The 19,577-nt window shown below is 37.8% G+C and overlaps 1 protein-coding gene across 1 annotated transcript in view; it reads right to left on the bottom strand.

The window, feature by feature from the left end:
• Positions 1-2,558: 2,558 nt before the first annotated feature.
• Positions 2,559-19,577, bottom strand: part of sirt6 (sirtuin 6) — a 35,944-nt gene continuing 18,925 nt past the window's right edge. The window contains exons 4-8 of the mRNA XM_084119338.1: positions 19,011-19,070; positions 15,332-15,427; positions 13,150-13,230; positions 7,266-7,389; positions 2,559-3,848 (exon numbers count right to left, since the gene is read on the bottom strand). Coding sequence (XP_083975464.1) covers positions 3,486-3,848; positions 7,266-7,389; positions 13,150-13,230; positions 15,332-15,427; positions 19,011-19,070 — 724 coding nt within the window. The 3' untranslated portion in view covers positions 2,559-3,485. The remainder of the gene's footprint in view (positions 3,849-7,265; positions 7,390-13,149; positions 13,231-15,331; positions 15,428-19,010; positions 19,071-19,577) is intronic.

Below are 19,577 nucleotides of genomic sequence, written 5' to 3'. Positions count from 1 at the left end.
GGGACTATATTGGGGTGAAGCACAGGTGAAGCACTGCTACTTGGGTGCCCAAGATATCTGATATCTCTGCGCCCAACTAGCAGTGCTTCGCCTGTGCTTCACCGCAATATAGTCCCAAGCGCTGCCAGACTAAGACAATGCATGCACTGAGACAAAAATGTGTTTGCCCACCTATCTAAATGTAGGGGATTTGGTGAATAACCCCTATTTCAAAAAACAGTGTCGTGTTCCTTTAATGAGGGAGGGGGGTGGCATCAACAAACATGATTTAATATCTTAATTTAGTTTGCTTCTTAAAATAAATGTGTCTAGATTTAAGAATGTTCAGATATTTGTACTGGAAAATACAAAGATACTGAGGAATTATAAAACATTTTTTGCAGTGCCTATTGGGCAATCAGCGGCCAGATCAAACCAACAACCTTCTGGTGACCTGAGTAAAAAATGTCTAAAAAAAAGTTGTTTTTCAGTCTGTTATGAACTAATTTGATTCCTGCAACAGCCAGTTCTACACACAAAGATCGATCTGTGGACAGCCACTTCAATGATTCAGCTGTTGTGATGCCTGGAAAAAGAACAAATTTAGACATTCTGAAGTGGATGAACTAGAGGACGCGATTTTGTCAGAGCTGAGTATCTCTGCAGTCTTTTAAGGGTTCATGTGGTGAACGTCCTGGGGTTTTGAGCGTTCTTTGGATTGACAGAGTTCTCGGTCTATCTTTGATCACGAGAGAAGCATCTGCTGACTTTCCTGGAGCTATGGTCCTATAGTGCGATCAGAAAACGTCCTGAAACACGCTTTCCCCGTGCCTCTGTTGTTTCATTTGGGGTTTCTGCATGAACAGGCAATGACACAAGAGGGTGAGAAAGGCATTAAATCTTTCTTTCATAAGCTGGATCACTAGAGGACTGTCAGAACAGACTTGATGGCACCTCGGGGACATGTTAAGAGTCTCAGCGGCAGCAAGATGGATGGTTGACTTCTACTGTCCTCACTCATCAGCCGAACGGTCATCATCCAACTCCAATACCCTCAGTTTAATGCAGCACTTTCAAAGGCTCGTCTGGAGAATTCTGTGGCTTGCTGCTATTTTCGGCATTGCTCCATTCTGTGAGATAATAGGTTTGCAAATAAATGCCTTTCTAAGGGAGCCACGTATTAAAAATGAAACCCCACAAATGACCGACTTGTGTGTAAAAGCATCTATTAAATGCTTAGATGTAAATGCTCTGAATAGGCAGTAAGTATGCAACACAAATTAGTTGGTTCCAATGGAGTTTAAGCTAACAACTCAATATACATAGCATGCACATTTTGACTAAAGAAGTAAATTTTAATTTGAATAAATTGCTTACACAATTATTTATCAATAGTCTCTGGTATTGAATAAAATGTATTATTTTCCTTTGCCTCTATCACATGGCAGCAACTCAATGCATTAAGGCATGTAGACATGATCAAGACGATCTGCTGGAGTTCAGACTGAGCATCAGAATGCGGAAGAAAGATGATTTAAGTGACTTTGAACGTGGCATGATTGTTGGTGCCAGACATGTATCAGAGTATTTCAGAAACTGCTGATCTACTGGGATGTTCATGCACAACCATCTCTAGGGTTACAGAGAATGGTCAGAAAAATAGAAAATATCCAGTGAGTGTCGGTGAGTGAAAATGCCTTGTTGATGCCAGAGGTCAGAGGAGAATGGCCAGACTGGTTCAGCTGATAGAAAGACAACAGTAACTCAAATAACCACACGGTCATCGAGGTCTGCAGAAGAGCATCTCTGAAAACACAACACGTCCAACCTTGAAACAGAAGAGCTCTAGCAGCAGAAGACACACACCGGTGTCACTCCTGTCAGCTGAGAACAGCAAACTAGGGCTACAATTCACAAAATTAGACAATAGAGAATTGGAAAAACATTTTTCTCGATTTCTGCTGCAACATTCAGATGGTAGAGTCAGAATTAGGCGTGAACAACATGAAAGATCATGGATTCATCCTGCCTTGTCTCAGCGGTTCAGGCTGCTGGTTGTGTAATGATAGGTTGGATATTTTCTTGGCACACTTTGGGCTCTTACCAATTGAACATCGTTTAAACGTCACAGCCTACCGGAGTAATGTTGGTGACCATGACCATCCCTTCATAAACACATTGTACTATCTTCTGATGGCTACTTCCAGCAGGATAATGGGCCCTGTCACAAAGTTCATCTGAAACTGGTTTCTTGATCATGACAGTGAGTTCACTAAACTCAAACGGCCTCCACAGTCTCCAGATCTGTCTAATAGAGCAGAATTGAGATGTGGAGGAACGGGAGATTCACATCATAGATGTGCAGCCGACAAATCTGCAGAAACTGTGTGATGCTATCATGACACTATGGACCAAAATCTCTGAATAATGTTTCCAGCACCTTGTTGTATCTCTGCCACGAAGAAGTTATGCAGGCAAAAGGGGGTCCAACACGGTACTAGCAAGCTGTACCTAATAAAGTGGCCGGTCGGTGAGTGTGTGTGTGTGTGTGTGTGTAAAATAACTCAAAACACTAAGTCTGCTGACAATTTCAGCATCTTATTTTTCTCTTCTTCATGAAAAAAGTACAAAAACAATGAACTTACACAGCACGTCTCTGAAGAAAGAAACAAAATAATCAATAAATGTCTCATCAGTGCAAACTAGTAAATGTTATGAAGCATTACATGGTACAAAACTAATATGAATAGCTCAGGCAAACACCTGTTCTCTTAAAACACACACAAACGTACAAAAGTGTTGAGCAGACCTATTAAATTGGTTGAAGGTTGAATTTCACAAAGCTTGTCTGGGTCATTTTTCACCTACAAATAAAACAAAACATTAAAAAGTATGTTGCATAAAGACGAAGCCTATTTTTAGGACCAATAACAAGTTATGCTTTTTTGCATTGTGGCATTACAATTAAGTATATCCCCCATTTGACAAATATATCATTCAAATTGTTCAAATAATTACATATACATAGAATATAGTTGTATTTGTTGTACAATCATAAATACATTGTATTATAAGAATCTAATAAAGATAATTGAGATTATAAAAATAATAGAATGAAAAGTAAGGCTACACTTAAAAGTAAGGCTATTTTTTATATATATATATTGGAGTGAATTATAAAAGACATGTAAGTGAACCTTATTTTTACAAACCTGATTTATTTGAGGTTAGAAAAGATCACATTATTTTACAGTACAAAACCATTATTCACCAAAACCTCTATCCAGAATAACTGCAGAGATCAGCTGGAGAATAAAAACATACCAACTAACTAGCTGTAATAGTACACACTCATGGCCCTATGACATCACTTCCTTCTGCTCGGTGTGCAAGAAATCTGACAGGTTTGAGTCTCGGCTTTCCTCATGACGATGTAAACACCGGGCATTTGGTGACCGCACTTCCTGAGATTTGTCATTCAGTTTTTGTCTGATTGTGATCGTTCTCTAAGAAGAGGGTTGTTCAATGTCCGTCTGCGCTTTGATTGGTCGAGAGTCACTTAACGCGGTTTCCTTTCCCCCTTCTTTTGTCTCTTCTTCTTCTACTTTAACATCTTTCTTGCAGTTTATCTCGCCACCCTGCTCTTTCTTCTTTCGTTTCTTTGAGACAGCGTGTTTATTTTCCTCGATCTTCAGCTCGATCTTCACTTCCTTTTTCCAGGCTCCGAAGGGGAGGACGTCCAGGTCTCCACCTGAGCTTTCACACAGCATCGGCCCCGCCCAATCAGGAACCTCCAATCCCAGCAGCTTCATCAACTGACCCATGACCTCATCCACGTAGCCATGGATACACAGGTGGGCGTGCTTGTCCTGCAAAAAACAAGTAGCACTGTTAAGTACAAACAACCCGAGAGATTTTAAAGCAATAGTTCACTAAAAATTAACATATATAATGATGAACCATGTTATAAATAAAAAGGCACCATAAATAAATTGTCAATATGACTTGTGATCTCATACAATAGCTTTTTGTGTATGACAATTTAAGCCATTATTCACTAAAACACCATCACATATGTACATTGTACGACTTTTCAAACGTTTATCATGCTTTATGTCCATCACTTTTTTGTGTTTCACAGAAGGGGGAAAGTCACATGGACTTCACTTTCCTAATATTAACGAGGGGCTTAGGCCATGCAGATATATATCTCTCTCTCTACAGCCTTTCTTCAAATCTCCCTTTTGCTCACTCTCTCTCCTCCCCAATCATGAGTGGACACACCCCCTACTGTTGATTGTCTCTCTCTCTCCTCTCCCATCATGTGTCCACACCCCCTACTGTTGATTGGCTCTCTCTCTCTCCTCCCAAATCATGAGTGGACACACCCCCTACTGTTGATTGGCTCTCTCTCTCCTCTCCCATCATGTGTCCACACCCCCTACTGTTGATTGGCTCTCTCTCTCATCATGTGTCCACACCCCCTACTGTTGATTGGCTCTCTCTCTCCTCTCCCATCATGTGTCCACACCCCCTACTGTTGATTGGCTCACTCTCTCTCCTCCCAAATCATGAGTGGACACACCCCCTACTGTTGATTGGCTCACTCTCTCTCCTCTCCCATCATGTGTCCACGCCACCTACTGCTGATTGGCTCACTCTCTCTCCTCCCAAATCATGAGTGGAGACACCCCCTACTGTTGATTGGCTCTCTCTCTCCTCTCCCATCATGTGTCCACGCCACCTACTGCTGATTGGCTCACTCTCTCTCCTCCCAAATCATGAGTGGAGACACCCCCTACTGTTGATTGGCTCACTCTCTCTCCTCTCCCATCATGTGTCCACGCCCCCTACTGCTGATTGGCTCACTCTCTCTCCTCCCAAATCATGAGTGGAGACACCCCCTACTGTTGATTGGCTCTCTCTCTCCTCTCCCATCATGTGTCCACACCCCCTACCGTTGATTGGCTCACTCTCTCTCCTCCCAAATCATGAGTGGACTCACCCCCTACTGTTGATTGGCTCACTCTCTCTCCTCTCCCATCATGTGTCCACGCCACCTACTGCTGATTGGCTCACTCTCTCTCCTCCCAAATCATGAGTGGACTCACCCCCTACTGTTGATTGGCTCACTCTCTCTCCTCTCCCATCGTGAGTGGACACACCCCGTGCTGCTGATTGGCTCACTCTGTCCTCCCCGTCATGAATAGACACACCCCTACTGCTGATTGGCTCACTCTGTCCTCCCTGTCATGAATAGACACGCCCCCTATTGCTGATTGGCTACAAGTTTGTTGTGGTGCTCAGTCCAATCCACTTTCAACAGTTTCTCAGAAATCGCTTACTGCACCTTTAAGAGTTTAATTCAACTGAAATGTAAATTTCCCTGAATAAACAGAACTATTTTTAATAAATCTGAAAAATCATATACATTATGGTTAAAAGTTTGCGGGTCACTAAGATTTTTTTAAAAGAAATTAATACTTTTATTCAGCGAGGATGCATTAAATTAATCAAAAGTGACAGCAAAGACTTTAAAACGTTACAAAAGATTTCCGTTTCAAATAAATGCTTTATATTCATCAAAGAATCCTGAAAATAATGTATCACATTTCCACAAAATATGAATCAGCACAACTGTTTTCAACATTGATAATAATAAGAAATGTTTCTTGAGCAGCAAATCAGCATTTTAGAATGATTTCTGGAGGATCATGTGACACTGAAGACTGGAGAAATTATGCTTTGATTAACAGGAATAAATTACATTTTAAAATATATTCAATTAGAAATAATATTTCACAATATTACTGTTTTTACTGTATTTTTTGATCAAATAAGTGTAGTCTTGGTGAGCATAAGGCTTCTTTCAAAAACATTTAATAAATCTTAACACCCCCAAACTTTTGAACGATAGTGTGTGTGCTCCTTGAATGCATTTTTTTGTTGTTGCATTCTCTGGAAGTCTGTGTGAAATACTTAAGATTTACGCTGAATAAATGAACACTTTAATCAAACACAGCACAGCCAGATTACCGACATTAAAAAATTGCCCAAGAAATGTCAAATTCTATTCCTTTATATGTTAAGAAGCTATAATACCATAAACTCCCCCTCCCTAAAATCTGACATGTGGAATAACACGTCGTATACGTGTCAGGCTTTGAATTTCAAACAAGATTTATAAAAAAATAAATCCAATTTGGGAACTGAGATGTTGACGAATCGGACGCTATGAGGTACGTCGGCAAAAATAACCTTCAGATCATGAAACATGACTCAAACATTGGCCGATAACAACACGTCTTAAAATTAATAGGATTAATTCATTAAAAAGACATTCCAGCCACATAATGACATCAGAAAGGAAACGACAGACTGACGATACAAGCTTAAGAGAAAATCCATCTGTCAATTTGGCGAAGCTGCAAAGCTTCTTTTAATAAAGAGAATGAATGGTCAGAAAGGGTTTAGCGCAGCTGTGCTTTTGAAGGACAGTAATCCGAGCGTGTGTGATGCTGTGTGCTCAGAGCTCACACGTGCGACAGATCTTAAACTACTGTGTGTTTGTGTCAGCATGTGTACTTTTGTGTGGGTGAGGACTAAGATAAAGACTGTTAAAAACCTTCTGAGCTGCTCTTCTGTCTGCATTGTCAGAATACTAAATGAAATTGATTCTTATACGCTACCGTTTGGGATTGATAAGATTGTTTTTAAAAGAAATGTCTCTTCTGCTCACCAAGGCTGCATTTATTTGATCAAAAATACAGTAAAAACAGCGATATTGAGAGATAATATTACAATTTAAAATAAGCATTTTCTATGTGACTATATTTCAAAATGTAATTTATTCCTGTGAGTTTTCAGCATCATTACTCCAGTCTTCAGTGTCACATGATCCTTCAGAAATCATTCTAATATGATGATTTCTGATTATTATCAGTGTTGAAAACGGTTGTGCTGCTTCATATTTTTGTGGAAACAATGATGCATGTGTTTCAGGATTATTTGATGAATATAAAGTTCAAAAATAGAGTAGAAATCTTTAGAAACATTATAAATGTCTTTACTGTCACATTTGAGCAATTTAATGCATCCTTACTGAATAAATGTAGTAATTGCTTTAAAAATCTTACTGACCTCAAACTTTTGAACAGTAATGCAACTATTAAACACTGTCATACAAACAACGCTCCTCAAGTGAGATTTGACAAATCATTTCAAAAGACATCATATGCTACAAACATTATTTGTCAAACTTTATGAGCATTTTGAGTGAAACGTACATGCTTTGTAGGCTGAAGGTTGACTATAACCAGCTTTCCTCCTGTGCGTTTGGTTAGAAGAGGAAGATCTCCACTAGGTTTAATTTGAAGAGATGTACCCAACGTCAAGGCCAGGTCAGCTCGCCTGTGAAGAGACACAATATCAGCTGCTGGGGTCTGTTGTTCTTTCCTCAGAAATGGTGAGTATGTTCATTCACATTAGTCTGAGCCACAGGCCATCGGAGTCACGATGCACACACAAATGTCACACTTCTGGAGGTGTGACTGTCCTTTTAATGGTCTTTTCCTGCTTCATTAAGACCAATAAAAGGCTTTATTCTTCTTAACCTCCAAGCGGTCATTATGTAAGCAATAAGGTACGAGAGGCTGTGCTGTATTGTGAATAAGTCACGGATGAAGGGTGTTGTTAGCTTCAATGAACAATATCAATGAGAACATCTGTTTACGTAGTTCTGGTTGCTAAGGGTGTTGTGTAGTGATACATACAGCGGCCATTGCTGTGTTTTATCGTGAATAAAACAGCTATTGGCCAATCAGAATCAAGGACGGGAACTAACCGTTTTATAAACCGCAAATAAACTAGGCTATCTGTCACAAACAATCTGCCGTTTCTTTATAGTTTCTTCTTTGATTTCATTCATCATCATTTCTTAATTAAATTGTTTTATCATTAATATTCAAAACCTGTAAAGAACATGTCGCAGTCATATTTCAACTCCAAGGCAAAAGAAAGATAAGAAATTATATTTCACATAAAGAAAGAAATGATGTTTTGGACTGTTGTCATGACAATATTGTAATGGGCAAAAAAATAAAAAATAAATCCCATACAAAATAAATTTTGTAAAGAATAAAATAATAAATTGTACTTCTTTTCAAAGTCTAATATTATTTGATTATAGCTTTTTTATTTTTTCAGTTTTTTAATGCTAGTTAATTTTTTTGTAATTTTAAGATGTGGCTTTGTCATTTTTGTATCTTTAATTTATTTTTAGTTCAGTTTTAATAATTGTAGTACTTGAAACAAAAAATAAAAAAAAATTAGTTTTCATCTAATATTTATATTTAAGTTTAATTTCAATTAACGAAAACCATTTAACAGTTTTAGTTAAAATGACCTGCCTTTAACCTGCTGTTTTGAATAATAATAATACAAATTACAGTATTTAAATGCAGTGTATGTAAACACAGTAAAACATATTACCTTAAATGAAACATTATGGTAATGAGAATTAGATGAGGACATGTGCTAATAAAAGAAAAGTCACAATGCAAAAAAAAATCTTAAATTTTAAGTATATAAAAAGGATATTGTAAACTAAAAGTGTGTATATATATATATGCTGCATTTTTATGAAATCTGTAGAAGGCTGAAATAATATAGCATTTAAAAATGAATACAGAAAACTCTGAAACAAGTGAAATGGGTCATACTGGTTGACTAGTCAGTTGTTGAATGACTAGTGGACCATTTTGCCTGTTTCACAAGTCTTTACAAGAACTGTGACATGAGCAAAGATGTACTAGCTCAAAAACCTTGTACCTGTAATCACTGCTGAAATCTCTTTATCTGAAAATCATTAACTTTATAAAGTACAAGCTTCAACAGAAACAGTACAATACTTACATTTTATCAAATATTCATAAAGAGCTGATTATCCTGCACACAAGATAATGAATACTGGTTCACTAAAAGCTCCATTAACTACTGTCACTTAGACAAAGAATCACTTTCTATGCATGACTAAAAGAAAGAGATTGGCTGAAAAACCAGACCAAATAATAACAACAAAAATAAAAAATCCAGATATCTTTCAAAATGAATTATTGCAGTCTTCTAAAGAAACCACAAGTGACCTCAGACCATGAGAGTAAAAACTGAAAGAGCGAAAGCAGTGAGAACGAGAATTACGAATCCCCTTTGTCTGAACAGGAGCTGGCAGGAGTTTGAGTGGTTTTCTCAGGTTGGGAGGACACTCATCGTGCTCGTCCTGATTTCACCTGAACAGAACATCAATCCCAGAATACCGTGCGTCCACTGTGAAACCTACATGCTCAGACATGCTTCTACCTAAAACACATTTAAAGGAGACATATCATGCTTTTAAATTGTTCCTTTTTACATATAAATCATACATTTGTAGTCTATATAAAGCGGAACTGCAATGCTTGGGTCTGAATTCCTCATTATTATAGCTCCACAGGCCCCTTTTCTACCCCTTTTCTGATGTGCGTCTGAGAGCAACTCGTTTTGGTGCGGTCTCTTTAAATACAATTGAGACACTTCATACCCCGCCCCCTCTCCATGTTGCAGCGGTTCAACTCCACCCCGTTCGGCCATTTTTGTAGTTTGATAGCAGAGATACGATTATCTAGCGGCACAGAAACTTTTTATTCACACGTTATTAACAAAATAACAACAACGGAAGACTTGTCCAGCCAGCCTTACATGTTCGAGCCAGAGTCGGAGCCGGAGCGAGATGAAAATGAAGACGACGAACCTGCAGAACAACGTCTTCATATGGATGTATCGCAATGGTGTGTTACTGTATTTACACATGAAACTTTGGTCTTCCGACCTTTTACCACCGTGTCGATTTATTTTGATTAATATGTGCGAGGGAGAGAGAGCAAGACAGCGTCTAGTTTGGAGACGGTGAAGTCTTGTTTACACTTTCGCCTGGCTCTGAAGAGAGAGAGTGAGCGCGCGCGCGACCGGGTCTCTCTCTCTCTCTGCTCGTTCTTTCAGTTAAACATGCGTCCTGTAACAAGCGCGGCAAATCATCTACATTAAACGGTGTAATGAAGCGTGTGGGTTACTACATCCAACAACCGAACATTTTAACTTACCCTCTCGTAACTTCTGCATCCTTTAGCTTGGACTACAAAATTGCAGCGAGAAATAAAAATGGCGGATTGCTCGAAGTGGTGGGCCGGAAGTCAATGTCCTTATTTGGCAGTTCCAAATAGTTCAAAAAACGTCATAGATAACAGAAAAATCGGAACAGGTTGAAAAATATGACCAAAACAGAATATAAAGATATCAACGAAGCACCTGAAGAGAATAATTTCATATTTTCTGTACTTCTAAACACTCCAAATATACAACAAAATGCATTTAAGGGCTAAAAAAGTGCATTTGGCATGATATGTCCCCTTTAAAGGACATGTCTATATAGGTGTGGTCACATTTCAAATACATTTTGCTGGCAAAAAGTGACCACACATTACTCACTTTCAAACCAAGCAGCTTTTTGTCGGTCAATGCAGTGAATCCGCATGATTAACTGCAAAATCTGCATGGGAAAATCATTCGCCCTCATGCGAAATTCCAGATTTCGTGGATTCCAATTGAAATGCATGGATGTTTTTGCCCGCAACAGTAAATGTGACCGCACCTTAAGACTGTCTCTACCTGACCTGCAATAGCAAACATCAGTGGTCAACTAACTTGATTACAAAAATGACACCATGTTTAATAAGCATAATATTAAAGGATTAGTTCACCTCAAAATGAAAATTTCCTGATAATTTACTCACCCCAATGCCATCCAAGATGTCCATGTCTTTCTTTCTTCAGTGGAAAAGAAATTAAGTTTTTTGAGGAAAACATTTCAGGATTTTTCTCCACACAATGGACTTCAATGGCAACCAGAATGTTGAAGTTCAAATCAATGCAGTTTCAAAGGGCTCTGAAGTGCTTCAAAGGGCTCTCGATCCCAGCTGAGGAATGGGGTCTTATCTAGCGAAACGATCGGCCATTTTCTAAAAAAATTATTACAATTTATTTACTTTTTAAACACAATTGTTCGTCTTGTGCTGGTCTGCGACGCGCCACGCATTGCGTCATCACGTTGGAAAAGTCACGAGTCACGTCATCTTTCTAAGTTATTTGTCTGTGTACTCCGGTTCAAAAAGGTAGGGAAGGGCGAAAAATTCCATCTCATTTTCTCTTCCAACTTCAAAATCGTCTGACATCTTTGTTTTAATTTATTATTATTATTTTCTTCTTTTTTTTCGTGACCTTTCTAACGTGATTAAATTTTTAAAAAAAAGACCGATTGTTTCGCTAGATAAGACCCCATTCCTCAGCTGGGATCGTGCAGAGCCCTTTGAAGCTGCATTGATTTGAACTTCAACATTCTGGTTGCCATTGAAGTCCATTGTGTGGAGAAAAATCCTGAAATGTTTTCCTCAAAATACTTAATTTCTTTTCCACTGAAGAAAGAAAGACATGAACATCTTGGATGGCATTGGGGTGAGTAAATTATCAGGAAATTTTCAATTTGAGGTGAACTAATCCTTTAAAGCTGCATCACATTATGAAATATAAAAACAAAGACAAACCAATCGAACAATAAAACGAAGATACATGATCAAACTAAAAGTTCTAAGTATGAGCACTACTTACAGAAGCAAGCACACACATTCCAATGTTTATATATGAAGGATCTCATTCTTAAATCATGTAATATCGAGTGATCTTGTAAACTAGGAAATAAAGTTATATATTATGCAGATTTGTAGTACTATGCCTTAAAGCAAACTCTTGACAGCTTAAACAAATGAACGTAAGTATTACATTCAATTACATACAACTCAAATTGTAACTACTGTGTATTACAAAATAGAAAGGGAAAAACCATATTCAAGATCACATTTATTTCCATCAAACTCCAGTGGATTTTAAAGCATGTGGAAACCCAGAGGACAGTCGCGGGTCAGATGTGCAGCAGTGTTGTGGGATGTTTTGTATGCGTGTGTGTCTGTGTCTAGACTGCAGTGCATTCCCGTAAAACGATTAAGCTGGATCTGGTGCTGTCGATACAATGATTAAGACTGAGTATCATTAGGAATTCTGGTTCTGATTCAAAGTTCTTTTAATACTTTGTAAGGAAGCACTTTCAGACACATTTAATCTAATAATTGTAATTGAAAATGGAATAGTTATAAGTACTTATAATTGCAACACTTTGTGTAGGAAGTGAGGTCAAGTTTACAATGCATCACTGCCAGAACACACTGTAGCAGTTTGGCTATATAAATAAATTAATGTATAAAATGAAGTCCAAAACTCATTTTAATTTTGCGATATCTTAACCTAAATCATGATTCATATCTCTGTACATTCCTGGGGACTCTTTAAAATCGGCATGCGATTGCAATTATCTTCGCACTCATCTTTTCTTCCGCATTTTGAAGTTTATCTGAGTGAAACAGATTGATTTTAAAAAAATGATGCGCATGGATAAATCAATTTATAATAAACACAACAGTTCCATAACAAAAAATAATGATAAGAATTGTCCTGTTTTCAATATCTGACATTTTGAACCAATTTGCATACGTTTTGTTAACAATTACTTCAATTTATTTTTCTTTCCAAATCATCTGCAGTCCAATCATCACAAAATCAACAAATTGGCATATTGTCGTGAAATGATTGTAAGCATCACTGAGAATACCACATAAGTTGGGTTACAGCTCCACCAAACAGTGTTATTTTAGTATCATTGGATACTACTAGTATAGTTTTTATTAATAATTTGAATTAGTTGTTATTTTAATTTTCCATTTTCATTTCAATAAAAGTTTTAGTAATTTAGTTGTGTTAACTTTTTTTATTTATTTTTTTATTATGTTTATATACTTTTAAGTTCAGTTTAAGTTTTAGTTATGTTAGTACATCAAGGAATTGTGTTTTCTAAATTCACCTGTCAATCACCAAACGAATGTGCTCAACCTTCCTTTGGTCCCGTAAGTGCTGCTTGCCTTGTTCTCAACGCACACCGTTCTTGATTCCCTAAATATAATGGCCTTCTCTGTTCTGTTAGAGCACACCTCCCTCATTCAGTCTCAGTCTCGGGATATTTATCTTCCTTACCTGCATGCCTCATCAGCTCTATTCAGGTCTCTGTCAGGCAGTGAGTCCTCCCAGTCCAATATAGTGCTGATCAGCTTACCTCTGCAGATAAAACACACACACACACACACACACACACAGGGATGAGACACCAAATAGCTCATGACAAGCACAGAAATCAGAGGGGGCGGGTGCGCAGGACGCGTTCTTGCTATTTTAAAATTGTTTTGTGAACACATGCGTCCAATGGACATCATGTTTTTAAGTTAAGAAAGCAGCGCATCAATGTCAATATCAAGCTCTGTTACTTTTACTATCTTTTACATGTTTTAACTAGTGACTTGCAGTCGTTCCAGATTACCAGGGTTATTATCGTTAAACTAAAAGAAAAAAAAAACATTTTCGTTACTTGAAATAAAATAAACGTTACGATAATAAAATAAAATAGAAAAACCCTTAAGCTTATTTCATTTCAGTCAATAAAAATTAACAAAATGACTAAAACTTGTAAAACAAGTTTTTACTAAAACATAAAAATGGAAGAAAAAATAATAATATTCATTTTAAATATGAATAAATGCTACAATAGTATATTAATGATACTAAAATGACACGGGTGAATACAGGATACACATTTTAAAAATAATGCCACTGAAATATTTTAAGTTTGAGCAACTGAAGTCACACATAACATTTGCATGCTGCATTATCAGAGGATGCTCAGGGCTGGATAATGAAGCGGTGGGGCCGGTGCCCGGGGACCTCAGACTGCCAGGGGCCTTTAAAGCCACAGGCGCACAGCCCGAGACTGCCAATGACAACAGACTGTGTGAGCTGACCACTAGGGCCCCTGAGGCCCCTCAGTACATACTAGGGCTGGCCGATAGGGCCAAAAATCATCTCTGTACTTTTTGGCTGAATGGCGACATATGCTATACATCTCTGTATTTTTTACTTTTTTCTATTTTAATTAAAAAAGAAAATCTGTATTTAACTATTTACACCATCAGCGTTTTTTGAAAAAAGTTGCCAGTCAGTGCCAGCATTTTTGATAAATTTCACAAAAGTTTCATGGCCCCAGAATATTTTGTTGTATGAATATCGGAGTGAATGAATATTGTACGAATAAAAAACAGACCCCCTGCTTTCTATATAAATATATATATATATAAATTAGCTTCATGCATTCTTTTTTTAGGAACATTTAAATGTGGGTAAGTTTCACAAAAAAAGCTAGATTTTGAAGAAAAAGCTTTTTTGTTCTGGATCAGATTCACAACGATGATCAAAACACAGATGGAGTAGATCCCTAAAGCTTCACAGTCCTATAGCTCATCCTGGGTCCACATTTCATTCAGTAACATCAGGCAGTTTTGATTTATATGCTGTTTAATGTTTGATAATCGCATTGTCCGTAAACAATGCTTCTATCGCTTGCTTCTGCTTCTTCTTCACCTGTGTTTTGATCAGGAGATTCTGCACTCTTTCAGTAGATGCGTAATAGCGCCCCCTACCGTATAACTGTGAAAACATGGACAGCCGGAAAATTCAGTCAGTGGCGGGGAAAGAGTTAAAAAATGCTTTTCACATTTCCAACAAAATGTTCACATGGAAGGCTATGAAACCAAATATAGTGAGTGTAACCATGTAAGCTAATGCTATATATTATGAGCAAATATAAACACCTTACTTGTAGGTTACAATTTTACATTAGCACATTTAATGTCCTACAAAAACATATTTTAGTCAGAATTATTGTGCTCTATCTGTTCGGCGGCGCTCGTTCACTGAAGTCTGTGAAGTTTAGCGGAGACTCGCTTGCAGGCTTGCCCGCTCCTGACAGCAAAATAGAAATATTTGCATGATTTTCTAACATTTACAGATGGAGAATATGCCTGTAAAATGTAAAATGTAAAATGGAGGAAAACAGCACATCTCAAAGGCAGTAAACTGTACAAGTATCTGTCAGAGCATCTGACCGGGCAAGCTGTGTTAAACTATACGTGTTAACTATATCTTACGTTTCATTTTGAAGCAGGTCTCATGTTTAGGACAAATTGGATTGATGGTGGGAGCCGAGACATTCACAGCAATACACAGAGATGTGTGTGAAAAGAATAGTCTTGAAATTCTGGAGTCCCACCATCAAGGAAAATCAATAATGGACCTGATCTGGTCCATTCCTCTAAAATGGAGCAATCACCTGCAAGATCGGAGTCCTCTGGAACGCGTGACATCGCAGTAGCGTCCGGTCGGCTTCAGACCCATCACTCCAGTCACCGTGTCCCGAACATACTGCCTGAAACAGCCCAATATGTTAACACATTGTTTGTCTTGTGGCTGTACTATTTAAACAGAGTATTTTAATGTTTACAGATTGGCCCCATTCACTTTCATTGTAAGTGCCTCAATTAAGTCATTGTAAGATTTGTTTACATTTAGAAAATGTCCATTATTATTTTTCTGGTAATAAACCTCAAATGGTGTCAACTGATCTTAGCCTGTGTGATGATAATGAACTTGGAATATTGCTTTAAACTGGGATAAGAGAAAGTACATTGACATGCAAAAGTACACACTTTAAAGTCATTTAAAACAAGCTAATGTTTAGATGAAACAGGGTTTCTGCCGGTCTTTAAAAGTTCTTAATTTGCCCTTACACATATTAAAGGAATGGTTCAGAGTAAAATCAACCTAGGGTCCTCTGCACCATGACCTCGAGCCAAACACCCCCCCAGAAGCCTTTTTCCCCTTGGTTGAACATTATTAAAGTTAGAGCTTATTTGGAGAACACTACATCCTTATGCATCGCTTTCTGCCAGGACTTTTACGTGCTTTTCCCAAACCACTGAAGTGACGTTGACATCTGGGTTAGTGGTAGCATTAGCCATTAGGCAAGTGTTATTTAAACTAGATGTACCGCATGCCGCATGGCAGTACAAAATATGACCGCCGCTCAGGCCTGCACTGGCTTTCCACAAAAAGAAATGACGTGAGCAATTTGGCTGTATTGCATGTTTATGTATATACCTAAAAAAAGTAGTAGTATGTGCATGTCTGTCTGTGTGTGTATGTGTGTGTGTTTGTGTATGTGTGTGTCTGTGTGTGTGTGTGTCTGTGCGTGCATGTATGCGTGCGTACATGTGTGTGCGCGTGTGTGTTTGTGTGTGTGTCTGCGCATGTGGATTTGTATGTGTGTGTGTATGGGTGTGTGTCTGTGCGTGTGGATGTCAGTGTGTGTGCATGCTTGCGTTTGTTTGTATTCCTGCATGTGTGTGTGTGACAGTTAGGGTTGCCAACTTCAGAAAAGGAAAATGCGGGACAATCGTGGTTATTTATAGGAAAATGAGGGACACTCAAAATATTTGTACTGTATCACACAGTGTACGTCATTTCAGTGTCTGCAGTTAAGTTTGTGTTTAAAAGGTTATCAGACATAAACACATTTGTATTGCTTAACCTATTTATGTATTTAATTCTAAAAATAATTTTAATGTCATACATGAAAAAAGTCACATTACAAACAAACCATAGTTCAAAATAACAGCATTTATCTAAAATAGAAAGCTTTTTTAACATTATACACTAGGCTTACAGTTCAAAAGTTTGGGGTTAGTAAGATTATTTTTTGGGGAAAAAAATAAAGAAAGTAATTGCCTACTTTTATTCAGCAAGGATGCATTACATTAATCAAAAGTGACAGTTAAGATAATGTTACAAAAGCTTTCTATGTACTTTCTAAAAGCTTTAAAACATTAATAATAATCAGAAATGTTTTTTGAGCATATTATTCCCTCAGGTAGATTACATGTTTGCTTGCGTGGCTGGATGTTAGACTCATGAACAATAATCACGTTGTTTGCATTCGCCAAAATTGATTAGCCGAAATCAAAACGTGGACAGTGAAAGGAAATTACCGTTAGCGCGAGACGAGTCAGGCTTGAAGTGGAAGCGACCAGACGGCAGAGGATGTTCGCAAATCAAACAATGATTTGTCTCAAAACAGTGATTAAAAAAAGCTGTGATTGGATGATGACAGGTGTCGGTGATCATTCTCAAGTGTCGTGGTCAGCACTGCTGCTGTTGCTGTTGTATCAGTCAGTGGTTTATCAGCTTGTCAAAAAACGGGACACGGGAGGTCACGCAAGGGACAAATAAATTAGGCCCAAAATGCGGGACGTCCCGCCTAATTCGGGACAGTTGGCAACCTTAGTGACAGTATCATCCTAAACCAGCAACCCTTCGCTCAACACCACCATCTACAGGCCGATGAGTGTACAGTCACTAAATGTGCACATAAATGAATTTATTTTATACCCCCCCATGGATGAAATTCTACGAAACTTAGCATACCCCCAGAGAATGTCAAGTTAATCATACACATGAAATATGGTGCAGTTCTGAACATCTCAACTGAAGATAGGGGCGATTAAAGCAGAATAATATTGCATTTTTATTTTTTATGGGAGGGGCGCAAATCACAAATGAGTGATTATGGGCTAGGTTGATGTGGGCCCTTAAGACCAACATACCATGCAAATTTCTTCATCCTCGGTGCCACGATTCAGGTAGTTATTTAGGAAAAACTGCATTTTTTGGGTTTGGGTGGGCCCAGCGCGGGGGGGGGGGGAGTGGCCCCCGGGGACCAAACGAAATTTTTCCGTAAAAGTCTAGTGGGGCTACATGCCCACCAAATTTCATGTTCCCCGGTGTTTCGGTGTCCCTGGTATCGTTGACGAAAAATTCAGTAGATGACGGGAAAAAAAAACGTTGACAATCCCTATATGACCGCTTTCGCTAGCTACGCTAGCGGCGGTCATAATAAACTCCTGATGTACTTACAAACTTTCCAATGCCTCGTTTTATGAGTACAGAACCTATTTGTACTATTGTAGAAGTTTGGCACCATTCTGGGCATTATTAGTGGGGTAATTTACGAGATACAACCTTGGATCCATTAGCGCCTGCACTAAGACATTCGGCTGATATCTCTAAATAAGCTCTAACTTTAATAATGTTCGACCAAGGGGAATAAGGCTTCTGGGGGGTGTTTGGCTCGAGGTCATGGTGCAAAGGAGCCTAGGTTGATTTTACTCCGAACCATCCCTTTAAAGGCCTTAAAAATGTCTTATATCAGAGCAGAAGTCTTACATTTAGAAAGTTATGGCATTAAATGTTGCATGCAGTGCAGAAAATAAATATCTTCCTCTGTATTTTTGTCCTGTTTTCCAATACAAATATCTAAATGAAGACTTCAGATGCAAAAGCCTCTAAGTGCCATCTGAAATTTTCTTCTAGAATGATCATTTTTATCAAGCTTGTATGTTTATGTTCAGTTATTTCACTTTAATGGCAATGAAAATGACCTATTAATTGTCATTAAAGTGAAATTACTGAACTTAAACATACAATTTTAGAAGAAAATTTCAGATGGCACTTAGAGGCCATCAAATATCTATCATTCAAGCTATATTTTACATTTGTAAAATGAATTAAAAAGTAATGGATATCTGTTAAAAGTTCTATTTTCAAGTGTTGCTAATAAAACTCATTGTGTTTCTCCCTAGACATTAACATTTAAAGAACATATTGACGTATTGTGCTCCCTTTGATTTATTCCTTAAATTGTCTTTACTTGGTCTTAAAAAAAGTCTTAAATGTACCTTCATAAAGCCTGTGAAAGCTGTTTCTGCGGCTAGACAAATAAATGAGTTAAAAGTCTGTCTTTTTATATCATTATCTGCCCTTAGCAACCAGTAACACAGCAACATGTTTAAAACCGTACTGAACTTCTTCATCAGAAGTTGCCATTATTCTTGGTCTTGACGAGTGCACTGTGCAAACAGACTTCATTAACATGTTCAGAGAGATCGATCACATACTTGCCACACTTCTCACATTCTTCAACAAACATGTTCCCGTGCAGCTCCGACAATCGATCCCTAGCAGATACAGAGAGAAATAACTCAATAAGACCAGAAGAATGAGAAATTAATCATAATTCATAATGATTGATGGAGCTATTACAGAAAAGATGACAATCTCATCATTCGTATACCATCACAGTTTTTATTAATATTTTGTAATAGTTTTTATTTTTAGATTTTTATTTAATTTTAATTAAAGATTTAGTATTTTTTTAGTACTATTATAGTATTTTTTTTTATATGTCTATATACAGGGAAAAAACACTGCCACCTCAGATTTATCCTAATATCAAATTTTAAAGGGTAACTCTCGCCAAAATTTAACCTGTGGTCTTTTTGTTAATCTACCCGAGTCAAACTTTCATGTAAAAGCATAATTAGAATGGAAACGCCACTTTTAAGATTGACCGTATTTTCGTTTTAGGTCAAATTGCCTTTTGAATGGGAGTGCTTGGGGCACTGTACGACTCACTTTATCAGTTAGTGACTAACAAAATTTCAGCCACCGGAAACACTAACTGA

This window comes from Abramis brama (genome assembly GCF_963993115.1).
Source record: "Abramis brama genome assembly, chromosome: 7".
Lineage (NCBI taxonomy): Eukaryota > Metazoa > Chordata > Actinopteri > Cypriniformes > Leuciscidae > Abramis > Abramis brama.
Note: the sequence above shows the minus strand (reverse complement) of the source record. Positions and strands in the feature narration are given on the sequence as shown.